This window comes from Gavia stellata, chromosome 4, assembly GCF_030936135.1.
Source record: "Gavia stellata isolate bGavSte3 chromosome 4, bGavSte3.hap2, whole genome shotgun sequence".
Classification (NCBI taxonomy): domain Eukaryota; kingdom Metazoa; phylum Chordata; class Aves; order Gaviiformes; family Gaviidae; genus Gavia; species Gavia stellata.
In genome coordinates, this window is record NC_082597.1 from 55,149,006 (window position 1) to 55,173,619 (window position 24,614).

The following is a 24,614-nucleotide window of genomic DNA, read 5'->3' on the forward strand; positions in this document are numbered from 1 at the left end:
CTTATCATTCCTGGTCTTTAATGAGCCACATCATTTTCCCCAAAAAGAGACTTTGGGGATAAAATTGGCCAGAGCTGACTTAAAAATTCCTTGCCTCCTTCTGCTTGAGACTCCTCTTTCTTACCCTACACGGCTGTGCAGCGCTGTTTTGCATCATTAAACAGCCTAACCCCATTCCACTACACAAGCGGCTGAACGTTACTCATAGTGAAATGTTGCCTGTATGTTAATTTTGCAAAGTGCTTAGGATCCTTCTTGAAGGAAGGAACAATAGAAATGTAAGTCATTATCATGTACAGGAACCAAGAAAATAAACCTAAGGGAAACAAGCACCAGAAACTGTCACACAAAATGCAGACCAAGTCAAAAGTTTAAAAAGGAACAAGAAAAAGGCTGTCAAACAATCTTCCAGGCTTGGCATGGTGGGAAACATTGCAGAATGCAGCTAGCCCAGCAGAAGAAAATTAAATAAGCCTGGCAAACTGCTGACTCAGCAGAAGACAGCACAACCCCCAGCACATTTTAGAAATAAACCCACGTCAGTTAACTGCCAGAGCCTTTCACGAGGAAGAAAGGCCAAAGGATAGTGAGAGAAATTCAGACACCACTATGAGGCAACGAAAGAGTGAGTGCTGGGATCTAATGTTACCAAAGGCAGTCTGAAAAAATTACAGACTCGGGGAAAACACAGTTCAGGCAGAGGGAAAACAAATGACGCTGAACATATTTTATGCTCAAATCGATGACACTAAATGCATGCCAGAGTTCATGAGCAGCAAGAGTAACTCAAGCACACAGTAGCTCCAGTGATAACCACAGTTTTAACACTGGGATACCTTTGAAAAACAGCAAAGAAGTTAACACATAACAATGCGGAGAAAACCACAGCGGAAAAGACTGTCTTGGTCTAGTAAAAAATACTGCCAAGATGCAGGTCGGCATCAAGCCAAGTCAACCACACACAATCAGTGTTCAAACCCAAAGCAAGGAGCGTATGAGAACTGAGCACAGAAACGCTGGCCAGAACCAACACCAGAGGAGAGAAACCAAGCCAAAGACACAACAAACAAGCTATTCCTTACTGAATAAAAGTCTGAGCAATTTCATATTAAGAAAAATATATTTCAAATGCATTCAGAAGCAAATGTGGCCAGACTTCTACTCCAGGAAAAGCAAACAACTGCCAAAATCCTAGCAAAAAAAATGGGGGAGAGGAGGAGGAAAAGAAAGAAAAACAAAACCAAAAGAAAAAGGCAAAAGAAAGAAAAACATAGGGTGCTATGAATATGCAGATGAGGGCACAGCAGCACCTCCCTTTTCTCAAGCCCCATGGAAGGAAAATAGACCCTCCAGTTAATAACATTCAGGAAATGTAAAAATAGAAAAAGCAAAGGATTCACAGGCCAAGCAAAGACATCGTCAACATGAGACAGAGTCTCAAGCAAATGCAACCGAACAGATGAAAACACAACCTCAGGCACTGGGTTCACTCACTATGAGCCTCCTTCAGCAGAAGGTATGCGAGCACTTCCTCCAGACTCAGTTTGGTTGGCTGCTTCCTCTCTGCCCTCATCTCTTCACGAATTTCAAGTCTTAAAGCTGCCAGAATTCCCATGCTTTCCTCAGCTGTCTTTTTGTTGCATAGTCTGGCCACCAAAAACAACGGGAAATAAACTGCCTCTTCCAATGGCACTGGGGCAACCTGTGTGGTTTCTGGCTGCTACAGACTCCCTGAAGCAATTTCCAGTATGTGGCTGGGGACAAAGCAGGGGAAAGTGAAGGTTGCTGTGCTGTCCATCCATCTGGTGTTGTAGGACACACAACCTGCCCGTGTCACTCCTGAGTGGAGTACAGCTGGAGCAATTACTGTTGGGCTGATAAATAGTTCACTCCTAAATAGAGTTTGGGGGAAAAGTCATTCTTGTGCTCAGATTGAAATTAGAGAAGAGTTTTGGCCTGAAGAGAGGGCAAGGGAGAGGATTCTTAGAATGTCAGCAAGTATCAGTTAGACTTTTCACAATGACATGCTTTGCTTAAAAATGGCAATGCACAAAATGAAAGCTTTAGGAAATTTCATTTTCACATGACATTTTTCTATCAAAACTGGTCTATGTTACAAAATGTTTTTACTACATTTAAATGACCTGAATTATATTTTTTTCAGGTCAGAAAAACATTTTGTGTGAACTCAAAAAGAAATATAAGTTTGGTTTCATTCACCAAAAAATATAAAACAGCAGCTATATTTCTTTCTTTCTCTTCTAACCAAATCAAACCCCCCTTCCTGTTTTTTGAGCATGTTGTGGACTGATCAGGGATGATAGGATGGATCCTTGATACTGTGTTGTGATAGGAATATTTAATTACTTTACCCATGATTGAAAGCTCATCTTCCCACAGCAGCTCAGCTATCACCTGTATTAAGATATGGATGTTTATTGTCAACATGCTGGGATAACACATTCCCACAATCAATGAAATGCTCACGATGAAAGGGATGCAGATACATAGCAGCATCTGACATACCACGGAAACCTCCAAGATGGTGGGAAGCAGCAGGGTTTTCGGCCAGAAACAATGTGGCTCTGGCACTAGTGCACCAGCCCTGCACTGAGAGGTGGTGCTGCATTGCAAGACGTAGACTTACCAAAGGTTTTTTTGGCTCTCTGTAAAGTCAGGATTATCCCCTTGCATCTTAAGAAGACTGGAAATATTCCAGCAGCCCTGGGTATTTTTGAATTGTTGCACCTTCTCAGCTGCAGCTCTCCAAGCACGCAAAAGCACCTTTACTGCTTTTTCCCATCTGCCCTTCACTCTCAGTGAGACCCCCATAAGCCTGCACAAAGCCGGTTATAATTCTCTGCTGCCTTTCAAAGCCTTCAGAAGAGTTAGGCAGTTGGTGTGTAAAGCCTGCTGCCTACCATGCTGACTAATGTTGTCTGATTGTTCCCTTGTACTCCCCCGTTGGTCCATCTGTACCCATCTGCTGCCTTTTGTCTCCTAATTAAAGTGTAACCACTTTGGGGCAGGAGCTACCTTTCTGATTAGCATCCACACAGCTCCCTGCAGAGCAGAGTCCCAAGTCCATAACTGGGTGCCGGGGACAGCAATGATGACGCCCAAGAGGTGACTGCATGTACATGCAGCAAGGGGAAACGGTGACTCCCCTCACTGTGTAGCATAGGCAAGTCAGCTGGAAGAAAGTCGCAGACTAGAGCTCTCATCTAAAACACAACCAAGACAAGAGCAGTCTTCTCCCGTGGCTGGATGGTGTTACCACATTAGTATACTAGGCACAGTCCTCAGGGTTACCCTGTCCAAGGAATCAGGTTGGCAACCCCGGTGAGGGTCAGATGGCTTTTATCACCCTCATCAGCTACACCAGCATGGAAATGGTATGAGGCATTCTAACTACGGCCTGGGCTTAATAAAGATCTCCAGATTTTCCAATATCTGATTTGCATTAGAGGACAAGGTGTCTCCAAGAAGCTGTCATTGTTTCAATGTAAGAATTCCCTCTGGTAGCCAAGGAGTAGGGCCTGGTGGAGAAGAGCCAGAATATTTTCTGCAGGCTCATGAATCATACAAATACACTCCAAAATTCAAGCAAGCAAAGTCAGGAACTGCTTCAGCAAGAGGCAAAGAGATCAAACAGCTTATACTGACATAATATATGGTGGTTAGGAGGAGACATCCAGCCAGTGTCCTCTTTGGTCAAAGAGATGGACTAGTTCATTATTGCAGGATGCAGTAATCTAATCTAATGGTCTGATACGATCAGTCAGCAAAGATACCATTTGATCAGCATGTCCGCAAGATTTACTAGGAGGCTTTTTCAGAAAGATTGTTTCATTTATCGCCTGATAAGGAAAACTTTGTGTGGCACTTGCATTTGCCCTTCTCCTTAGGAGTCAGCGTAAGATTAATATCGCCATAACTAGCTACAAATACATACAGTTACATCCTGGACAACCGTGAGAAGCCAGGCCAAATCGTGACAGTGGGTGCAGCATAGGTGCACAAATAAAGCCATCTGGTTGTCTGATTGAATCAGGGTCATTCAACAGAGCCATCAGATGTGACCTAGATCAAGTGTCTAAGGGACACTCACTTGGGAGTGGGGCATCCATAAAATATGTATTCTTTGATGCGAGTCTGTCTAATGAGAAGCAAGGGATTCAGGAACTTATGGTCTCTTAGAGAAATGTCCAGAAAGAACACTTTACAAATAAGGGGGGAAATGCGTTTACAGACTCCCATTCTAATTTCAGCCATATGTACTTTAATCCAGAACGGTTCATCTGCCCTAAGTGAATCTATATCCTTCTAAAAACTGGTTCTATGGGAACAGAATCAGTCACTAACTCTGAGTAGATATAAACAAACTCCTATACCATTTCTCCTCAGGGACAATGAGTCATAAATCCCTATGTACACAGGGAAATTAGCAAAACAAGACTGATTGGCAAAAACAATCCCATCTTGTCTCACCATAAAAGGAGTCAGTGAGATAAAAAACATTTCCTCTCTGAAGTCCCTGGACATGCTGTCAAGGTGCCAAAACTCCACACACAGAGCAGAACCTGACCAAAGGCAACAACTTCTACCCCAGGGAGGTAAGCATACCTGTGCATGCATGTGTAAGTGATCAGAAAGTCTTGCTTAGGTGGGCACCATACAACACAAGGAGGAAACTGTCTCAAATGATCTAGTCACCTTTCCAAAGGCAAGGGAGGGCCTTCAGAGCAGATGCTTGGATTTGTACAGCTGCAGTTTTCACCTCACAACCCTACGTTCTTGTTCCGCTCTTATTTTTAAAGAGCCTTCTTGAGAAAAAGAAATAAAAAAATCTAAATCCTTCCTTCTGCTAGGCAACATAACAGATACATGATTCGTATTGGTTCTTCACGGATTGGACAGTACCACACAGACCCTTACTAAAGGCCAAGAATACTGATCAGATTTTCAGTCCTCTTCCCTCCTCCCCTGTTATTTCTGACACTGGGACACTGAAGCACACAAAGAAATGACAGTGAATATTTCTTTTAATGCACAGAAAGACTTGAGACCAGGCCTGAAGGCTGCATCATCATCAAAAGCTACAGCCTCTTCTGCATCTCTGTGGTGTTCAGTCCTCCAAAGCTGCAGACTGCAGGAGGTGGCAAGTGCCTCCATAAGGGCTTTTTTTTGCAGCCATCCACAACAGCCTTCATGCACCAACTGCCTGCTCATACAAAAGGTACATGGTAGAAACTTGCAGAAATTATGTCCTCACTGGACCAGGCTTAAAGTTTTGCTGATCAGCTTGCCCATAACACAGTTTTTCTTTCCTATCAAGTAAGTGGTCTCTTGTGAGACACTGTTCAGGTTCTTCTTGTTCATCTAATTACAGAAATATAGGCTGGCAGAGAACCACAAGAGATCACTTACTGCATTCACCAGCTCGGAGGCAGGACAAAATAGATTTAGACCCCACGCTGTTGGATATTTTTCTACGTGTCCTCCAGCAAATAGGCCTCACCATGTCTCACCATGCTAACAATTAGACAGCTCCCTACATATCTAACTGAAATCTTTCTGCTTGAAAGTTTAGCAAGATGTCGTCTTCTTTCTGTTTACTGTGGACATGAAAAGCAACTGACCATAATGTCCTTTTTTCAAGAATGATTTAGATGTCCAAAGACTTACCTTGTTCCCCTTCCTCTTCTTTTAGATAAAACAAACCTGATTTTTCCAGTTTTCTACTCTAAATCCTTCTTTCATTTCTGGAGCTCCCTCCCACATGCCGAAGGAACCCTTCCCAGGCACGGATGGGCATAACACCGCTCTGTCCCAAGCAGGGGACAGGGTCACAGAAGTTTGTGAACTCACCTTACGTGGAGTACGATCCAGGCTGAACACATCTCCAGAAAGCCCATGCGGCAGCGAGTAGCAGGACCATTTTTCACCCTGTTGCAGCACTAGGAAGTACTGGAAGTCTACAGTCACTGAGGCAGCTGACAGCATGTCACAGCGAATGGCCACATTCCCAGGGAGCACTAATGTGTGCAATGGTGTAGGGGAACAGGCTAAAAGCAGCCTGCCTGTGTATTTGTAATCATGGCCACACCAATGGCTAGAGGAAGCAGAACAGATGCTGCTAATTGATTTTCAAGAGTTCAAAAGTCAAGCACTGATAATTATAGGAGCAGCAGCAGGCAAACATTTTATCTGCTGAGGGGGGCGAGGGTTGATATGGGCAAAGGATTAGCACATGCAGCAGGGAGAATGAATCTTTCAGTATAAGTTTCCCATCTGTCCTCCTCTAAGATGGCTTGTAGTGGCACCCTGACCAAACCCATCACCTGGGGCTTTGCTCATCCAGCCAGGAAAAGGAGTTACTGGAGCGTGCATGGTAAGAGATGCCCCAGGGAGCCTGCAAATCAAACGGCTCTGTGGGATGGCACAAGAGGTTGCTGTCATGAGCTGCATGGAAAGGTGCTCTGGATCCCCAGTGACACACCTGAGGGAAGAGGCAGAGAAGCATCAGCAAAAGGGAGAGGCTGAGAACAACCTAGTGATACAAGTGATGCAAAACTTGACTAGGAATTAAAGTAGAGAAAGAATCCCACAGAGGGCCTCAGAGATAGCAAAATTTGTGTCATCCCTAGGTTTGATGGGGAAAAGTGAGGCGGCAGACAGGAGGAGCTGGGAGCTAATGGGACAGGACTGCTGTGCCCTGCTTCAGCAGAGAAGGTGGATGTGAGCAAGAGCTGGACAGCAGCACTTGCCAGCTCTCACAAAGGGATCGTGAAGCCAGAAATAAATCCTCATCATATGTGGGATTATAGGAGAGCAGAGGAGAAAGGCAACCAGTAAAGTAAGGAAAAAACCTGGGTGAAAACTCTTCCCACACAAAATATCACAACCCACAGACACAAAACCTAGTGTAGTACCGAGCCTCTGGCTCACTTTGCGAGACCTCTGGCCCCAGCGCATCGCTGTATTGAGGCAGGGCCCTTCATGGGGTGTAAGGGTGGACCTCCTTCACCACCTCCATCTGCATACCCGCCCCTCTATGATAAATACAACAGGGGCTTCTATGCGCCCAAAACACACCTAGGCTGTCTGGCCAGTGAAGCTCTACTAACTAGCTAATTAAAAGGTAGTGAGGGAAGGCATGCAGCATTCTGCCCCTAAGGAACAGAGAGGTGAATGAAATGCAGCATATTTGCTTATCACATGAGGAATCGTTACTCAGGCTACAAGAGCAGAAGAGCTCAGGTTACTGCCCCTTTCCAGAGTATGGTTGCTCTACATGTTCTTTCATGATTGTCAGCCCTACAAGGCTTCAGTCTGTCTGAAGGCGCAGGAGATTTATCATCATCAGAGTCTGGGGATAGCTGTAGCTCTACTGGAAAATGAATTCCTGTTCTGAAATAACTGGTGAGATTTTGAAGATATTTCTTCCCAAACTGGGATGAAAAATCAAAATCTCAAAAAAAATCACAGATGTGAAATCCTGAAACAGTTCAGTCACTGTCTGTACTTTGCTGTTCAGAAAATAGAAGGCTTCATACCTGTTTTAAAACATTTCTTTAAATATATACCCCATAAGATGTACTCCTCACAACCTATTTGCTGTCTTTCAAGAATCAACTGCACTAAGCTGTACAGAGCAGCAAACTGTGTCACTAAATCCAGAGGAGACTAATAAAAATGATCAGAAGATCAGAAAACATGACCTACCAGCAAAGACTGAACAAGTTCTTGTTGAATCTACAGCAGACACGACTGGGAGACAACATGATAGAAGCCTTCAAACATACATAAGGAAGATAAAAAGACGAAGAGAATAAACAATCTTCTATGTCCACTAGGGAGATGCCAAGTATTAACGGGCTGAAACTGCAGCCAGGGAAATCCAGGTTAGACATTAGAAAAACTTTCCAGGGTAAGGAGAAAGAAGTCATGGAAGAGATTGCCTCAGGATTTCATGTAGTTTCTAGCATTGAAGGACTCTCAGAACAGGCGAGACAAACATCTGTCAGGAGTAATTTCAGTCTAGTTGATGCCTCCCTTGGCCACAGGGAGGGACTAAATGACCTCTTGATGTTCCTTCCAGGCACAGCGTCTGATTATGGATAAAAGTGTGCAGCGATGTAATTAAAGACTGAGCTATAGTGAATGCACACAAGTGGACTGAATCAGTGTTTCCCATGCAACCTTTCATCTCTCATCTCCTACCGCCTGAGCGGCTGACTTGGAAACTCTCCTGCGCTTTGCGCAGTTTCTTCTACGTATTGCCTAGAAGTTGCCAGGACAAAGCACCTTGCTAATTTAGCAAAATTAGTGAGAGTTTGGATGATTTTACACTGCAAAGCAATGCATTTACAAAGGTATTGGGATTGTGTGCTGATAATACATGAATAATTTATGTCTTGTATTGTGGCATGGCCTGGGAGCTGCTATTAAAGGCCGGCACTCTGCTTTGCCTGACTCTCCGCAAACATGGAACAAAATTATGATCTTTGCCACAAAGAGCTCTGTTTCACCATTATATTTTAATGTTTGCATTTCCAGTGAATGGAGAAAATTTAGAAAAAGAGTATGAGGTTCCAGGTATGAAAGGTATTTGTCTGTGATCAGAGCATGTTGGAGATGACTTCTGTGTTTTCCAGGAAGAACCTGCCAGTGTAAAATTCAAACAGCTCAGAGTTTGATTATAATAATCTGATCTTCCCACTGAGCAAGACACCCACTTCAAGGTAAATCATTCGTGTTCAGGAAGCACTATGGGCTTTTCATAGCACTAATACCATAGTTCATCATAGTCTCATTTCAATCCAGCCCCAGCTCCTATGAAATGAAGAACTGTTCTGGTTTAATGGATGCCAAGTAGTCCCCGGAGACAGCAAGGCTTAGGCAGGTCCCAGGTCTAATCCCAACACTCTAGCTTAGAAGCATCCCTTACACTAGTTGTCTGGTTCATCTGAGAGACCGTGGATATGCTCTCGGAGAATGAACAACCCCTCTTACCACTAATGGAAGTCCCCGAGCCCTTACTGAGGGAGTAACAGGATAACGCGTGTGAGAAATAGGATAAAAACAGGACTGTGTTTAGCTGTGCCTCCCCAGAGCCTGCAAAGCATTCCAGCAACAGATTCCCCACAGCTAGTCCTGCTAATAATCCCTAGCAGGGTTCATGCTGCTACTGCCTCGTTTTCTTGCTCTGACGATTGAGTTTTCCTCTGTGAGAACAAATTTGGTGCAAGCTAGGAATAAATCGTCATGGACTTTGCCTGGTGGACTTCAGTGAAGCTGTGTGATGTCAGAGCTTGAAGTGAGGTCTCTGCAGCCCGAGCCTTGCCTGCCCACCCCCTGAGCTGCTCGCCTGACTCCAAACACATCCAAGGGTTGTCCATACATGTTGATTCTGTGCCATACATTTCCTCATGCTCCTGTCCCACTGAGACATCTGCTGACTCTTCCAGACCATACACTCTCATCTGGTCTGCACAGTGCCAAGACCATGAGGTAGACAGTTCTTCTGGGAAACCAGACACAAGCTGGGGCCTTTCGCCCTCCTCCAAAACTCCTGCAATTACTGAGAGCCCTTAGTGCCTGCCAGGCAGTAATGCAATGGCTCTTCTGACTCCTTCAAAAGTTGTTTCTCCAGCTCTCTTCTGAATGCACTTCTCCTGAGAGTGCCCTATTTCATTCTCATTTCCCCATGAATTTCTTCCTTGCTTTGGCCATGCAGGTCACTTGCGAGTCCATGTAGGGAACAAGCAGCCAAGGAGAGAAGGCTTTCTCTGCCTGGTGAGGCAAAGGGGAATTTTTCTAAGTTGTACACATGATCTCATCCAGATCGAGCTCTGCTTCATATCTATTGAGTGCTCTGCTGAATTCTCCTTGCTTTCACTCTGACTTCTCATCCCCATCACTTTTTTATATCTTACCTTCTTAGTCCTGAAACTACCCCCTCTACTTCAATTCAAACCCTTTGGGAGCACTTGTTCTGAGCCTGGACCACTGACATTTATGTGGGAGGTGAAATGAACCAAAGCTTTGCACTAACACAGAAATCCACACCATTTCTAAAATGGTGCTTTGGGGTACATGCAAATTATTCAGAAATATGCAAATTTGGATCTTTGAACAACCCAATATCATCTCATGTACACATCCTACTTAATGCACCATGCCATTGCAAATGACAGTGGGCAGATATATCAAACACAGTTAACACTGGCATATATTACTAAGTGTGGCTGTAGGTCAATCACAGTCATTTAGTACAGAGAACTTCACTGCCTTCAAGCCATGCAGAGAAGTATTTTCTGTCTCTGCCATTGAAACCCATGGCACAGAGGAGGTCTCTTCTCTGAAATGCAGGAAAACTTATGTTCAGAGGTTACAGAAGGGAAGCTGATGATTTTTTTATGCACGCTAATGGAAGAATGTAATGGCATCCTGCATGGAGAAGACAGCAGCCTGGGTATTGGAGATACCAGTGGTCCAGGATGCAAGGACCAGACTGCCAGCCCTTGATAAGAAGTACAGAAAGCTGGGGGGGATTGTTCGTCTGGAGCCTTCCTCCATCCTCCTCCTTCCTGAAACAGTTTGAGAATTACCAAACGTGTCCTACCCTCTCCCACTTCCTCTCCTTGGTCAGAAGGATGATCACCAGCTTGGGATGCATCTGGTATCCATCCTCACTGAACGACAAATTCCTGCCTTCAAAGGTGACATTGATCAGGTACCTGCAGGAGAGAGAAAATAGCAAGGAGAATGTTAACGCTTGAGAACCGAACCCAAAACGAGAGCCAGTCTCCCACCCTGTAGCTTACACCAGAATTGTAGAAGCATGGTGCAAACAGTGTTACGAAGCTGGGGACAGCAAAGGAAAATCTAAGAGGAAAGGGGTGGGAGAAGCAGGACGATTACTCCAGGAACTGGGACAATCAGGCAAGGCAAGGCAATTGCCCCCGTTTTGTGACTGGGATAGGGAAGCAATGTCCCACGTTGGCTTTCAATGAATTCCTGAAAGTACAACCAAGAGTCACATACACACATGTGTGCCCATGGTCCTTGATTTCCCCTTGCCCCAAAGGACAGAGGGATCCATAGCAATTATATGCATAAACACACTCCACAGCCTGCACTTTGCTCACTTTCCAAAGGGGGTTTCACATGTCATTTGAGGACAACAATGAGCTATAGGTGAAGCAGCGGAGACAGCCTCCCCCCAGCCCAAACATCGAGGCAATGATAAAGGAAGCTGCAGAGAGCAGAGGAAGGAGCAGCACACCTGTGAGAAGATCCATCCTTATCAGAGTCAGCACACCTCACGAGCCCCAAAGCAATCCTCTGAAGCAGCTTAGGAATAGGGACAGTGGAAGTTATGATAGTCCAGTGAAAGTCCTTTTCCCTAGGGACTATAAAGTCATGCCTTTATACCCAGCAAGCTCAAACTAAAGGGTGATCAGCCCTGCAAATCCCTGCAGCCAATATTAATGATTCTCTTTGTCTGGAAAGGCCCCGTCACTTCTGCGCAAAGCACCCCCCTTTGGGGCATCTCATGTCAGCTGTACAAATGGACTATTAAACAGTCTGGGCTTCAATCTTATTTACTGAAGCGTAAGGCCTCTTCACTCAGCTCTGGCAGTGGGGAAGACCTTTAAGTGGACCAAGATTACAGCTACACTCATTTCAATGCCTTGCTGAATTGTGAAAGCATGTTAAAGTGGTGTTGATGTAAATGAGAATCAGATCTATTGTTTTCTTAACTGTCATGCCAGTGGGGAAGAGGAGGAGGCAAATATACATTTCACAGTTCAGTGGTTTATATGACATCTCCGTGGCTCTCTGATAGTTTCCCCTGTTCATACATTTCACTTCAATTCACAATCCTGTTGCATGAAGTAGATTTTGCCTTTATACACCTGCTCTGGCACCAGTAACATCACGTCACCTTGATAGGTAGAGGTGACCAAGCTGTCCGCAGGGCTAGTCCCAGGACTCTGCCCTACCATGCTTTGCCCATTTCTCCTGTAAATTACACAAGCAACATTTACATTACAGATGTGAGAGGTTCTTCTGCTCTATTACATCATGACACCAGGAAACATTTCCTGATATTCAGCTTCGGTTTGTCCCTTCTGAACTTGATTTGAACCTATTTCAAGGAAAAAAAGAAAAAAATCTGTTCTTTCAGTGGGTTCACACTTTCCCACTATCTGCACACAGAGAATTCCCTGCTAATTTAATGAAAGCATTGGTAACAGGTAAATTTCTTCAAACAAATAAAAAAGCAGGTCATGATTTTAGCTTCTTCCTTTTCACAGACATTTTTGTCCTATCTCCATTAATCAACCAAACTCATCCACTAATTCCCCATTACCAAGTGCAATCAGCAATTATGTTTACTTCTAAAGAAAATTCCATACTTGCTCCATGTTGTGACGTTCAGAGGACGTGCACAGCTTAGGAAAAACAGTCATAAGGGAGCCCAGCATGAAACATTTGCAAACGGCCCATTTTCAAAAGCAAACTGGTTATTTTCCAAAAGCCAGACCCATTCAGCACCCAAACACTGAGAGAACCTCAAAACATCAGCCGGGTGGAAAATCTTAGCCATGCAATTGTTTGCAATGGTGTAAAAGATCCCACATAAGGACTACACATGTTTTTTTTCTGGCATTTCTTCCCCAGCCATTTGCATTACTCTGGTACTGAGGAATGCCAGGCACATATCATCACCAGTTATGTGCAGCCTACCAGACCTATGTAAGGTTCTGATGGTAGGAAAGACCTTCCAGCAGACTTAGATTACAGCTACACCCATTTCATGGCTTCTCTGCACTGGCCACCAGAGTAAAGACAAAGCAAGGCTCCAAGAAGATAAGGATGCCATTAGCCTGATGGGAGTTGCCGCTGTTGCAGGGAGTTGCAGTAGTTAGAAAGCAGTGCCAATATCTAATTAAACAAACAGCAATATTAAACAGTTCTCAACCCTCTTTCCCCTCCCACCTGAGAATGATGCCACTATGGGAATCTCCCTTGCACAGCCTAAGAAGAAGAGTTCACAGAAATCAACAACAGATATGGCACAAAAGGGTGTAACTTCTGTTCATTTTCCACTGGAAAGATTAGAACCACTAATAATAATCAAGGAGGGATCATCAGCGACTCCGATCCCTGGAGCTGCCTTGAGATTTGCACTTAAAGCGGCACTAAAATCCCTCGCTTCGCACCTTAATGACTGAAATTAGTCTCCAAATTTGGCACAATAACTCTTCAGAGGGTTTTCTCACGAACCCTTTAGCAACACGTTTACCAAAGTTTGCAGGAGGAGTGCAGTAGCAACAGCTCCCCTCAGCTTTCCCTGCACTCCTGCGGCTTGCTGGATCCTGCTGCCTACATGGGGATGCAGGGCTAGAGCAGCACCCCAGGCACTGTGGGTCTTGCTCAGGTGCAGTGGGAAAGGGGACACCTGCATGACAAAGCGTCAGGGCTTGAAGGATTCCCTGGCAGGCCAAGTCAGCAGAGTGCTGCAAGGCAGCCACACTCGAGTGGCTCTGCCTTCCATCCCTACCGCAGCGAGAGTTATCCCCTTCAGCAGCAGGACTGCCCCGGCACGCCAGCACTACTGCTACCAGCTCTGGCCAAGGGGCATTTGTTTCCTCCCTACAGCCTACACACACTCCAGTCCCCGAACAGGCAACCAGGGGGCTGGGAGACTCCCTGGTATGTCTGCACTGAGCCACCGGCTGCAACAGGGGCACAACCTGAGGCTGCGCAGGCAGGTGAGGTAACCCAAGATGAAATGTGTGTGTAAAGGGTTTAATCCATGATTCCCTGGATGTTTTGCTAGAAACACCTTTCAGCAAAGAATTTTTGCTTATGTGGGCATTTCTGGAACAGCTTGGTGCAAGCACAAAAGGGTCAAGCATTTCCCCAGCCCAGTGGAGATGCAGCAGTTGCAATGCCCAAACTCAGTCAGGTGGGAGAAAAACACACAGGACTCTGTGGAAACAGGCTGATATTGTGAGCCTCATGGTACAGACAAGCAGGCAGGAACAAAGAAGGAAGTGACATGTCCTTGGGCACAACGCAAGTCAGACTCGGGGGGACCTGACTCCCCATCCTGTGCTCTGACTATTAGGTAACATCACCCGTCCTAGATGCGAGGCTGACAGCCCTGCGAGCTAATGGAGAGTGTTTCCAAGGCTGGTTGACACAGGAAATAGAGCATTAAAACCACATCGAATGGCCAATTTGGGACCAGTGGAGAGATGATGACATTTTAAATGGTTTCAGATAGTGATGAGGAAAGCCTGGACAGGCGAATGTGGCAGGTGGAGGGGACTTTGGGGGAGCTGTCCCAGAGACAGCTCTGAAGGAGATGTATTTGAAATCAGCACTAACCACTCCTACTTCTGCCTCCAGTGCCTTGCTGGGAATCAGCTCCTCCTGAAGCTGCTGACTGGGTGGGCAAATTTGGACAATGCCCTGGTTCAGTCCATCGCACTCCCTGCCTCACGTGTGCACACACTCACACCCCTGTGCCCTGTCAGTGCTTGTTATGTTCCAATGAGACAAGCAGTCTGTCTGAAATGGCATGATTATCCTAACATCGACCACTTCCCTCAATAAGACAGGCCATATAAATAAAACAGCCTCTCCACCATCAGCATCAGGGAGTCATCTCAGCAGTCCAGCACATAAGGGAAAAACAGGGTGTAGGTGGAGGGTGGAGAAAGAAAGGCTATGCGAGACCTCAGCTGGAGAGGATTTGTAAGGTAAAAGATAGGTGGAGTTCAATGCAGGATAAGGGGATGGGGATGCAAACTATCATCAGACTCTGGAAACTCCCTGTAGCATGAAATACTGAGGCCGGTTCAGCAGCGTAACAGCAGTGAGGTGAAGGCAGTGCAAGGCCTTTACCCTGCAGAATCTGCATGGTGAAATAGGCTTTTTTTTTCCCCCAGAGACAGCACTAAAAACACACCAGACAGAGGTACCAGGGACAAGCGTAGCTGCCTGCCCAGACCCACTTCATGCCCAGGAAAGAGCAAAGACGAGCACATTACTGCATCTCAGTACAAGTGCCCACAGCTCCAAACCACGTTCCCTCGCCCAGCCCCAGCAAGAACTGCCCAGCCTGGGCTGATGCAAACAGCCTTGGCAGAATGCATCAGTCCTGCCCTGCAGCAGGTCCTGCCTGCCTCACACGCCTGCTCCTGGAGGAGGATGGACAGACAGGAAGGTGGGTGGACTCAAAGGACAGGGAAAAGTGAGTTTAGGACCATTATATTTATCTACAAATGGGAATTTTGACCTTCAAGTGGCAAGTGATTGACAAATAAAGGTTTAACCAGCACTAACTATGCTGTTAACAGCTTCTGCTCTTGTCTGAGAGAGTGAAATAGTATAGATTTTTTTTTAACAAGAAAGCTGCAACTGATCCCTTCAACTTCTGATTTAAACCTCCATTCTCCATACCCATGGGAAGCTTAAAATAATACAGATATTTTTTCTCCATACCATTGCTCGACATTTCTATGGCTGCCTCTGCCTCAGAAGACAGCCAACACAAGCACAACAGCCATCCAGACCCAACTGCGAGTGTGTGAGGTCTCTTAAGATAAGACAGTCTCCATGGGATATCAAACCCAGTTGCTCACCCGCAAAAAGTTGAGAACAGGCTCCAACTGGGCCTTCGATCAAACTTCCCCATGGCTGGTACTGACCCTGGCTGAGCTTTTCAGAGGCTCTCCCATCACTCACTGCCCTATGCTGCCTGAGCCTCCTGCGCTGCTCCCGCTGCTGCAGTGCTGGTGGCTTCTGGAGTTGTGAAAGGCAGGCACATCTGGCTGTGTCTGTGTAACATCTGTCCATTGTCAGGTACGATTTACAGTGAAAGGTTTCCACGCAAAGTGCACAAGTGCTGCTGATTTTACATAACAAGGGGCATGGACTCTGTTCCTTCTGCTATCATGAAGAACAAAACCAAAACAAGATGGGAAAAAACATAGAAGCAGCCATTGACTACGAAAATTAAATCTTAAAGGAACAGTATCTCACTCGTCTCCATTTACTCCTTTCTCTCTCGCTGTCAGTGTTACCACTGAATCTGGGGAAATGCACTGCAAGAAAGAAAGCAGGTGTTGAAAAGAGACCAACCAAATTCCAAATTGTGCAAGCATCCTGCACCAGAAAATCCATCCAGACTACAGCCATTTTATACTACTGGGAACCAACCTGCCCAGCAGGCTTAGAGAAATGCCCAGAGCTCAAGATTGTTTTCATTAAGCAAAGAGGTTAGGAGAGCATGTAGATTAGGAAATATGCCTCAGGCTACAAGATAACAGAGATATGAGAGATTAATTTGGTTTCTCCCTGCTGTCCACACCTTTTTAAAAGACAAGAGGGCAGATACTGGGCCAGAATAAATCAGTGATATTCAGCTGACATCTATGGAATGATGCTGTTTGATCTGCTGAGATTCTGGTCCCTCAACTCTAGGCAGCTGAATTTTCTTGGTGTTTGATCCTGACCTGTGAAATACCCATTTCTGGTGGAAGAACTATCTACTGAACTCTCCTTGCAATTTCTCCATCATATTCAGCAAAGTTGTTTTGAAAACAATGTACGTGTGTGCTGAGAATTCCAGCTCCTATATACAGCGGAAGGATGAATCTTTTCCACCACTCCCTCTCTTAATCATTAAAAAAATGGTACTTACACTTTATTTCCAATTTCTTCTATTTATCTACCATGAATCTGTCATTTCAGAAAGACTCTGAGCTGACAGTTCCTGGGGACTGAGGATATATCTATCCCTAGAGCATGTAGAGAGCCAGAGCAATGGCAGGGCCACTTTCCTACACGCATTGCTTGATCCTAATGAGACGGGACCATTCCTGAGAACGAGAAGCGAAGCTCACTTTCCACAGCCTGTGCAGTCCCCAGCCTCCCTCCTCAAAATGTAAAAGGAAACTCAAGCACCATAGCACAGGGTTTTGCAACACGGACAGATGTCCATCAGGAAGCAGACAGAGGGGGTACTCATTGCGCAGGGTCACCAAATTACCCCCCCACTGGGGAACATGGGGTCACCTCCAACCTGGAGCAGAAATTACAGTAATGACACCTAGGTGAAAGGCTGCTCAGTGAGCTTCAGAGTTTCCACAATAACTTTTTCTTCCATGTACCTAATACAATCTAGGACCTGATTTCCAAATTGCTTTTGGTCCTATGCAGTCACTGCCTTTGATAGAAAGGGGGAAAGAGGTGCTGCCATTCAGGTCTAGTGGCATTTTACACTCCCTTTGCCAGGGTGCTCCTCACAGTACAAAGGCCAAACTGTGAGAGCTAGGTCACTTGTAGAAAATGTAGATGTAAATTAGGATGAGGTGACCTGTTTATGGAAAAAAGGGCAGGATAAATCTTCATTTTTTTCCCATCTGCTATGTTGGTCACAGCAATATCTTGAAAACCGAACCAAAGCCAAATTTTTCTCACATACATCCTGACTGACCTATTTTCACAAATGCCAAAGCCAGGAAAAATTACCTATCAAAACCACTTTTTAAATGGGAAAGGGGGATAAGAACTTGGCAACAACATTTTCTCATGAGGAGGTCAAAACTTTGTCAGAAAGAACAAGAACCATAAGATCTGAAAACTGTAATGATGTTGGACAGAAAACAAAGCTTCTGGCATGGTCATGGTCCCACACAGTCTGGTCTGTTGTGTGACGTCTTCTGCCCTTTCTTTTATGGACAAGAGCCCCAGTTAAAATAGATCTGTAATGTGCCACCCTGAAAGAGTCCTACACAAGGAATAGCATCACCTCAACAGGGGAAGGGATATCACTGGAGATTTAGTCCGTCCAAGTTTCATGAAGGAGAAACAGGAATATAAAATTCCCATGCTCCTAATCACAAGAGATAGCAAACAGGATTTCCATGTCAAAATATTCCATTTTAAACCCAAAATATTTGATCTACAACTTTTCTTCCAAAATAATATTTTTTTGCTGGGAAATTGTCACAGTCCTAACTAGCTTGAGAATATACCTCTACACCTTCTGGACTCACTGGAGATAAAACAGAAACAAGGAAAAATGTTTTAAGAGCATACTCTGGTTAAAGCTGGAAATATCTATAAACCTCATAGGAAATCAGTCTATTCTCAGGAAGTTTTTTTTATCCAAAAAGCTTTAATAAAAACAAATATACTTCTGAATTGACTCACCAAACCTTAAAGTAATAGAAAATAGCTAATAGAAAAATAGCTTTAAGGTCAAAATTGTTACAGTGACTGGATAAAATAAAAACTAAATGTTCAGTCCAAAATTGGATCAAGCTGCAAAGCTTTACTGCGTTAATAAATTCCTGCCAATTACTTTTTTAAAGTATTATTTTTATTTCTACGTCTTTCCGTCCTTCCTTATTGACTAGGAACAGATAACATCTCACTTTTCTCCAAAGTAAAACTAGTCTTCAAGGTATTTCTCCCATTTGAAAGGACCAAAAATCTGCTTACATGGGGCAGTAAAAGCACAGAAAATTACATTTGTCAGCAGAGCTGACAATGGGTCATAATTATGTCTTGGCATCCACCTAATAGGTCACTGATGGAAGCCATTCCACTAGGAACAGGCAAATACTGAAAGGTTAAGTGATGTCCTTCAGATCTGTTTATCTGTCTTAGGGCACAGTCATACAAACATTGATAGGACAAGCAGTCACAGAACAGAAGTCAAATGAGGTTCTTCACAGTGATTTTTCACCCAGGATGATGTTTTTCAAGCTCTGTCAACTTGCAGATCCTTAAAAAATATTCCAGTTGAACTACTGTCCCCATATAGTGAATTTAATCCCACTGACAACAGCCTTACTTTTCTTAACCATTTTTGCTTATCCGTTAGCAATCTCCCATGGACCCACGTGGCTGTGAACCACAGCTTAAAACAACTGGCCAAGTAGACATACATGTCAGCAGCCCATTTGGTCTTCTGAAGGTGGCTGGTGTGCTGGGAGTCAATCATCAGGACATCTCGGTATTTAGCCAGAGCTCATTCCAGTTTCTGTCCTGGGACTCAAGACCACCAAGCAGGTGAGCACACCAATTTTCCTCTAGAGTTTTTTCCTTACTTGCGGAAAACCACTCAAATCTGCCAGAAAGGTCCCTCTCGCCAATGCCAGAAGCCAGACAAAGCTAATCTAGCTGGAGAGATTGAAATAAAACCCTTTGTTATGTTCTTTGAACAGCAGACTAACTTAACTTTTTCAACGCACCAAGAAGCCACAAGCAATTTTGTGGTTATTCAACATTTATCAAGTGTTGAAAGCATTCACGCATTTGCAAGGGCAGCAAATTCACAGTGCTTGCAGGAGCAGAGCCATTGCCCTCAAGGAGACTCAGTCCAAAAAGTGTGACTGTATTTTCCTGGGTCTGTAGCAGTAAGGCCAAGATAGCACCCTATCTCCTTCTTCCCTCCCCTATCACATCTCCATGGGGGGGTCGATTAAAACAAACAAACAAATAATCACTCCCATTCATAACTATGTGGGGGTCTGGAGGCTGCTTCTCCTTTGCCAGAGGAGCCGCTCTCTCTCCACTGCTGCTCCCTCTCTCTTCTCCCTCTTTCTCTCCCTTCGTGGGTTGATGTTTCCATGGAAACGTGTTCTTTAGTGCTGCTGAAATTACATTGCATTTAAAGCATTAACCCTTCCTTGAGCTGAGGAAGGTCTCAGAACAATTAAGTTTCTTCTTATTTTTTGTTCTCCCTCCCCTTTAAACTTCCTTGTGATTTTTTTTCTTGCAACATTAGGAAACCCTCCTTCCTGAGAAGACCTCCCAGCTAGCATTTGTCTGACAAGGGGCACAGCATGCATCACCGGTGGGATAGTGTCTAATTTAAGATTTCTTCTTTTTTTTTTTCCCCCTATACAAAAACGCTGACACATTTCTCTCCACACTACATGCAAACAGGGTAAATGCTGCAGTAACAAAGAAAGTGAAGAGTGAAATAGAAAGAGAAACAAGCAGGCAATGAGCTGGCACATGTGGAGAACACGGCTTCAGTTAATACCAGAGCTGAACCCCTTGTAGCCCCGCACTGAGCAGCAGCTTCTTCATTGCAAAGTGCCATAATCACAGACCTCACCACTCCTCCTTGAGCCTGCCTCCTCTTCCTCTTCACAATAATGTCTGTAATTAGCCACCCTTGCAGTTAGCATCCCAAATGCTACTGTAACACTTGCTGCAATCAGTTCCCTCCTCACCACCAGCACTCTTCCTTGTGCCGCTGCTTCTACACCCAAACTGCCATCTCTGCTGTCCTTCCCGTTGACTCTCTATTGCCAGCCATCACCTTCATCAGCACTTCCAATGCAGCCATTGCTGAGGCACCGCTGCCTTCATCGCTGCCAGCTCAACCACACGACCACTGGCACTTCCTGGACTCCCACTGTGGGCCAGCAAGGCTCTGAAAGCCAAGAAGTCCCCATCCAAGTGCTCCCTGGATCCCAGGTCCCAACTCAAAAATTACTCTGCAAATCCTCAGTCCCCAGCCTTTGCTTATCCCCACCCTGGTCATAGCCATAACCCCTCTGTGCTCTTCTTCCACTGACATAATTCCTTTTTCAAACACTGGGAAAGTATAAAAGGGAACTAAATACCAAGAATCTCCATCCAGTCTTTCATCAGGGTTTCTACACTCAGGCATGCCTCCTTTCTTCCCCAAAGTCCCATGACTTGATAGCTTGCAAACCCCTTTCATTACTTCTCCCTGTATAGCTACAGGGTCCATATTCCCTTGCACCACCTATTTTGGGTTTCCCAACACACACTGAATGCTTCAAGCATATCTCACTGCTCTCAACTCTTGACCCAAAAGTCAGAGTGTGAAGCCTCCTGCTTTGAGCTGGGTGTATATGTAGTGCCGTGAGGATGGATCAGTGTGGGAGGAAGATGTTATTCTAAAATGCATGATAAATACGGATAATAAACTCAACCTAAGTCTTTTCTGCCTGTCTCTAGTGGGTTCCTAATATGTGAGATAGAAATATCATGGGTACATTTTGAACACGACTGGGAGCACTGCCAAAGTCCTACTTAGAGTTCACACATTTACATCATTTATATCACATCCAACTTGTGCCGTGTATTGTTAACTTTGTAGAGTGTTTTGTGATGTAGTTTGTAGTCCAGGCTCTGAAATAAAGTTACACGGCCTCTCTCTCTTTTGGTAAAAGAGAGAGTGATGTCTGGGGCTCCACAAGGTCTTGATAAGCACAAGAAGGGCGACTGTGTCTGCCGATATGGCCAGTACATTCCTACATTCTCACACAGTGCTCTAGAAAACCTTTTGGGATCCATCCCTGAGTCCTGAAAGATGCAAAAAGAAAGGAAATATTTGCCTTCTGGTCAACAGTTCAACTCCTAGACCAGACTGGTAGTGACTGAAGATTTTTTCTCTGCTGCTGGATGTTCGGGAACCTCTGTGAAACACACAGATGGGGTCCCCCTGACAGGTGCCCAATGGGGCACTGCGACTACTCAGGCTTCTTCTTCAGCAGTGTTGGAAAACAGGTTGAAGACAGAAGGAGACAAACAATCCAGGGCATGGGACTGAAGAAATTATGTTCATCTAGGACAGAGTAAAGACATATCAACAAAGAGAGAGGTAGAGCATTGCTGACAGATGAGGCTTTTTACTTTCTGCAGGAGAGACCACAGTCTGTGGCAGCTGAAAATCCATCACGTTCCAGGAATTCATGCAAAAGAAGAGGAGCTACAATGACCCAGCACTGTGACTTTATGGTTTTGTAAACCAATAATTTTTCCAACAGCCTGAAAAGACTCCAGGTTATACTCCATCACCTACTCCACATGCCCAATCTAGACTCTGTGACTATTATGGCATCTGAGTCCAAGTGAGCAGCAAGTGACTCAGATGCCTGGTACACACAGACAATGGGGAGAGGTAACCACAATGCATAGGTTAGGTGTCTGCAGCAGGCTGCCTGAATGTAGTTGTCTATATAAAAAAAAAAAAAAAACCCAAAAAAAAAAAAAAAAAAAATGTGCATCCTCAATGTTTCCTGAACAAGAAGAGAGAGAAAGAGTCAACTTCAGCCCGTGTGGCTGCATCTCCAGTGAAGTAAATGTGCCATTTTACTCTACAGCTGCATTTGATCTTGAATTACTCTTCTGCTTCTTCTCCAGGAAAAGGTCAGTTTAAAGAAGCCTCAGGCATGATGCTAACATCACATCCAATAAAAGACTCTCAGGAGGTCTGAAATAAGTACAAGGTCCAAATTTGGGATATATTATCTGAATCCTTTCCCTTCTCCATCCTGAACAGTCAGAGTGGGAAATCTCCCAAGAATATTTCTTTGCTCAGGAAACTTTCAGGACTCCTTGGACCTAGAAATATGTGAATAAGGTTTTCCAACATGCATCTGAGGATCCCCGGCTACAGTGCCCACTGTGGGAAGCTTGAACACAGCGCAGATGGAAACAGCAAGCGTGTTGGGAGTGAGACCGGAACATTTCCATGGAGAGTGCAACAGAGGGTCAATTCCCACAACTATTACCATAGCACAGCTCCCTCCAGTTCAACCAGCTCTCTACCCAGAGCAGCAAAGCTATCAGAGTATCCCAGTGCTTTTGAGAGACATCTGGGCGAGTTTATTTAATTTGAGCAGAAACATAACTGATTTCACCTTTGAATGGTGCTTAAGCTAACAAACTAAAATGTAACCCACAAACCTCACAGACAAGTCCTGAGAGAGTGTGGACATACCCTGAGAGCTTGGGAATTAGCATGAGGACCAGGTGGGATAATGTGGGCTTTAGTTCTGGTCTCATTCAGTACCTTCAGCTGCATCATTTCCGCAACTCTTGCTGTGCACATATTGTAGCAGCGTATGAGTTGTCTGCACCCTTTTCTGTTGGCAGCAGTCACTGTGATCGCTTCAGAAAAAGCAGCCTCCAGAGGAGGCACCTTTCAGAAATCTCTCACTCCTCCTTTTTCTCCAACATGTCTCGAGTGCTTAAACGTCATTGATTCAGACTGCAGACTCCAAATGACACGGTCTCTTCAAAAAAACGGTCATAACCTCCGGTGTCACGTAAGCACTTCTCAAAGCCATAACCCTGCTGGGGTGCCCATCAGCTGGAGCTCCCCTCTGCAGCTTCCCACCACACTCCCTCCAGGAGGACCTACGAGTCCAAGACAGAGACTTCCTTCTTGCCCAGGGACCAGGTTTCAAAGAGGCAGATGGAGCCTCCCCTACCCACCATTAAACTGAAAAGCAAACTTCTAACACCAAAAAAACCCCAACCACCCAATAGGTAGGGGGGGACCTGAAATTCTTTGTGGATTATGACTGTTCCATGGCAACAGGCTTGAGAAACAGGAGGGCTGGGGAGGGCGGCAAGGAGAGGGAGGGAAAGGAAGGCAGAGCGCTGAGAAGGGAGCAAGCAGCACTGGTACATTGCCATGGAAACCTTCTTGCATCGGCAACCAACTGCCAAAGTCAGTCAGGATCCCAGAAATGGGTTTGGAGGGGGGCCTGGGCGGGGCTGGAGGGTGGGAGCCATCACCTGGCCAGCCCCAAGGGTAACCCATCCCCACAAACCCCAGCTCCGCTCCTCTCTTCCTTCCCTGCCAGCCATGACACTCCTGGAGCCCTTACCTCTGCCAGACAGAGCCAAATTTGGCCCAGCTAAAGAGTGGGAGAAAATATGGATCAGCAAACTAAACAACTGGGGCGGGCAGGAAGGAGCAAGGTGGAGAGGAATAATTTTTCTGATAGCCATTGGTTTGCTTTCCACCTTTCTGGATCGATTTGGACCACGCAGATGTATTTGTTTTCACACCCCAGATGGCTGTAGAAAGAGGATGTCACTCCTAATCACTGAAATCAAGATGGAAGTGTTAATTCCCTGCAAACTTAGCTACTGAGGCAAGAAGAAGGGCTGTGTCTGACTAAAAGTTGCCGGGTCCACATTTGCATAGGGTCACATCCCTTTAGACTGTGTCTATCCCACTCAGTACAGCAAATATCCCAATCTATCTCCAAGATATGACAGATGCCACCATGTTGTGGCCAAGTGAAAAATTAGAGGAGATTCTGCTGATGGAAATGAAGCATACTGTGAAAATGAGTTAATACTGCCTTCTAACCCTCTTCTGCAACACTCGAAGGGCAGGCAGCTCAGTGAAATAAACAATCAGCCATTCACACCCCTTTGCACACTGTATTTCATCAGAAGCCTTTTGCTGCTGTAAGAAGCAGTCAAACACAGATTTTGGAAAAAGAGCTTAAAAAGGGCTGGCAACTTCTATGAACCCTTGCTAGTATTTATAGTTGTACCCCTAGGATGGTAAGGGATGGATGAGTCGTTTCAGGCTGCAGACGGCTGCAGACGGCAGGAAGGAATTGACTCCTACTCCAACCACACAACTGGCTAAGCAAATTGTGGAGGAAGATTCCCTTCTCTTGAAGCATCTGTTATCACCCATCTGATTGCACAATGAATCAGTAGTATGAGGACAGGCTGCTGTGAGGGTGGGGGAAGAGGGAGAGTAAGATTGCAAATCAGAC

At 45.1% G+C, this 24,614-nt stretch overlaps 1 protein-coding gene across 1 annotated transcript in view; it reads right to left on the reverse strand.

Annotated features, from left to right (window-relative positions):
- The window catches only part of GRIN2B (glutamate ionotropic receptor NMDA type subunit 2B), a 166,512-nt gene that overhangs the window by 65,119 nt on the left and 76,779 nt on the right, over positions 1 to 24,614 (reverse strand). The window contains exon 3 of the mRNA XM_059816544.1: positions 10,631 to 10,745. Coding sequence (XP_059672527.1) covers positions 10,631 to 10,745 — 115 coding nt within the window. The remainder of the gene's footprint in view (positions 1 to 10,630; positions 10,746 to 24,614) is intronic.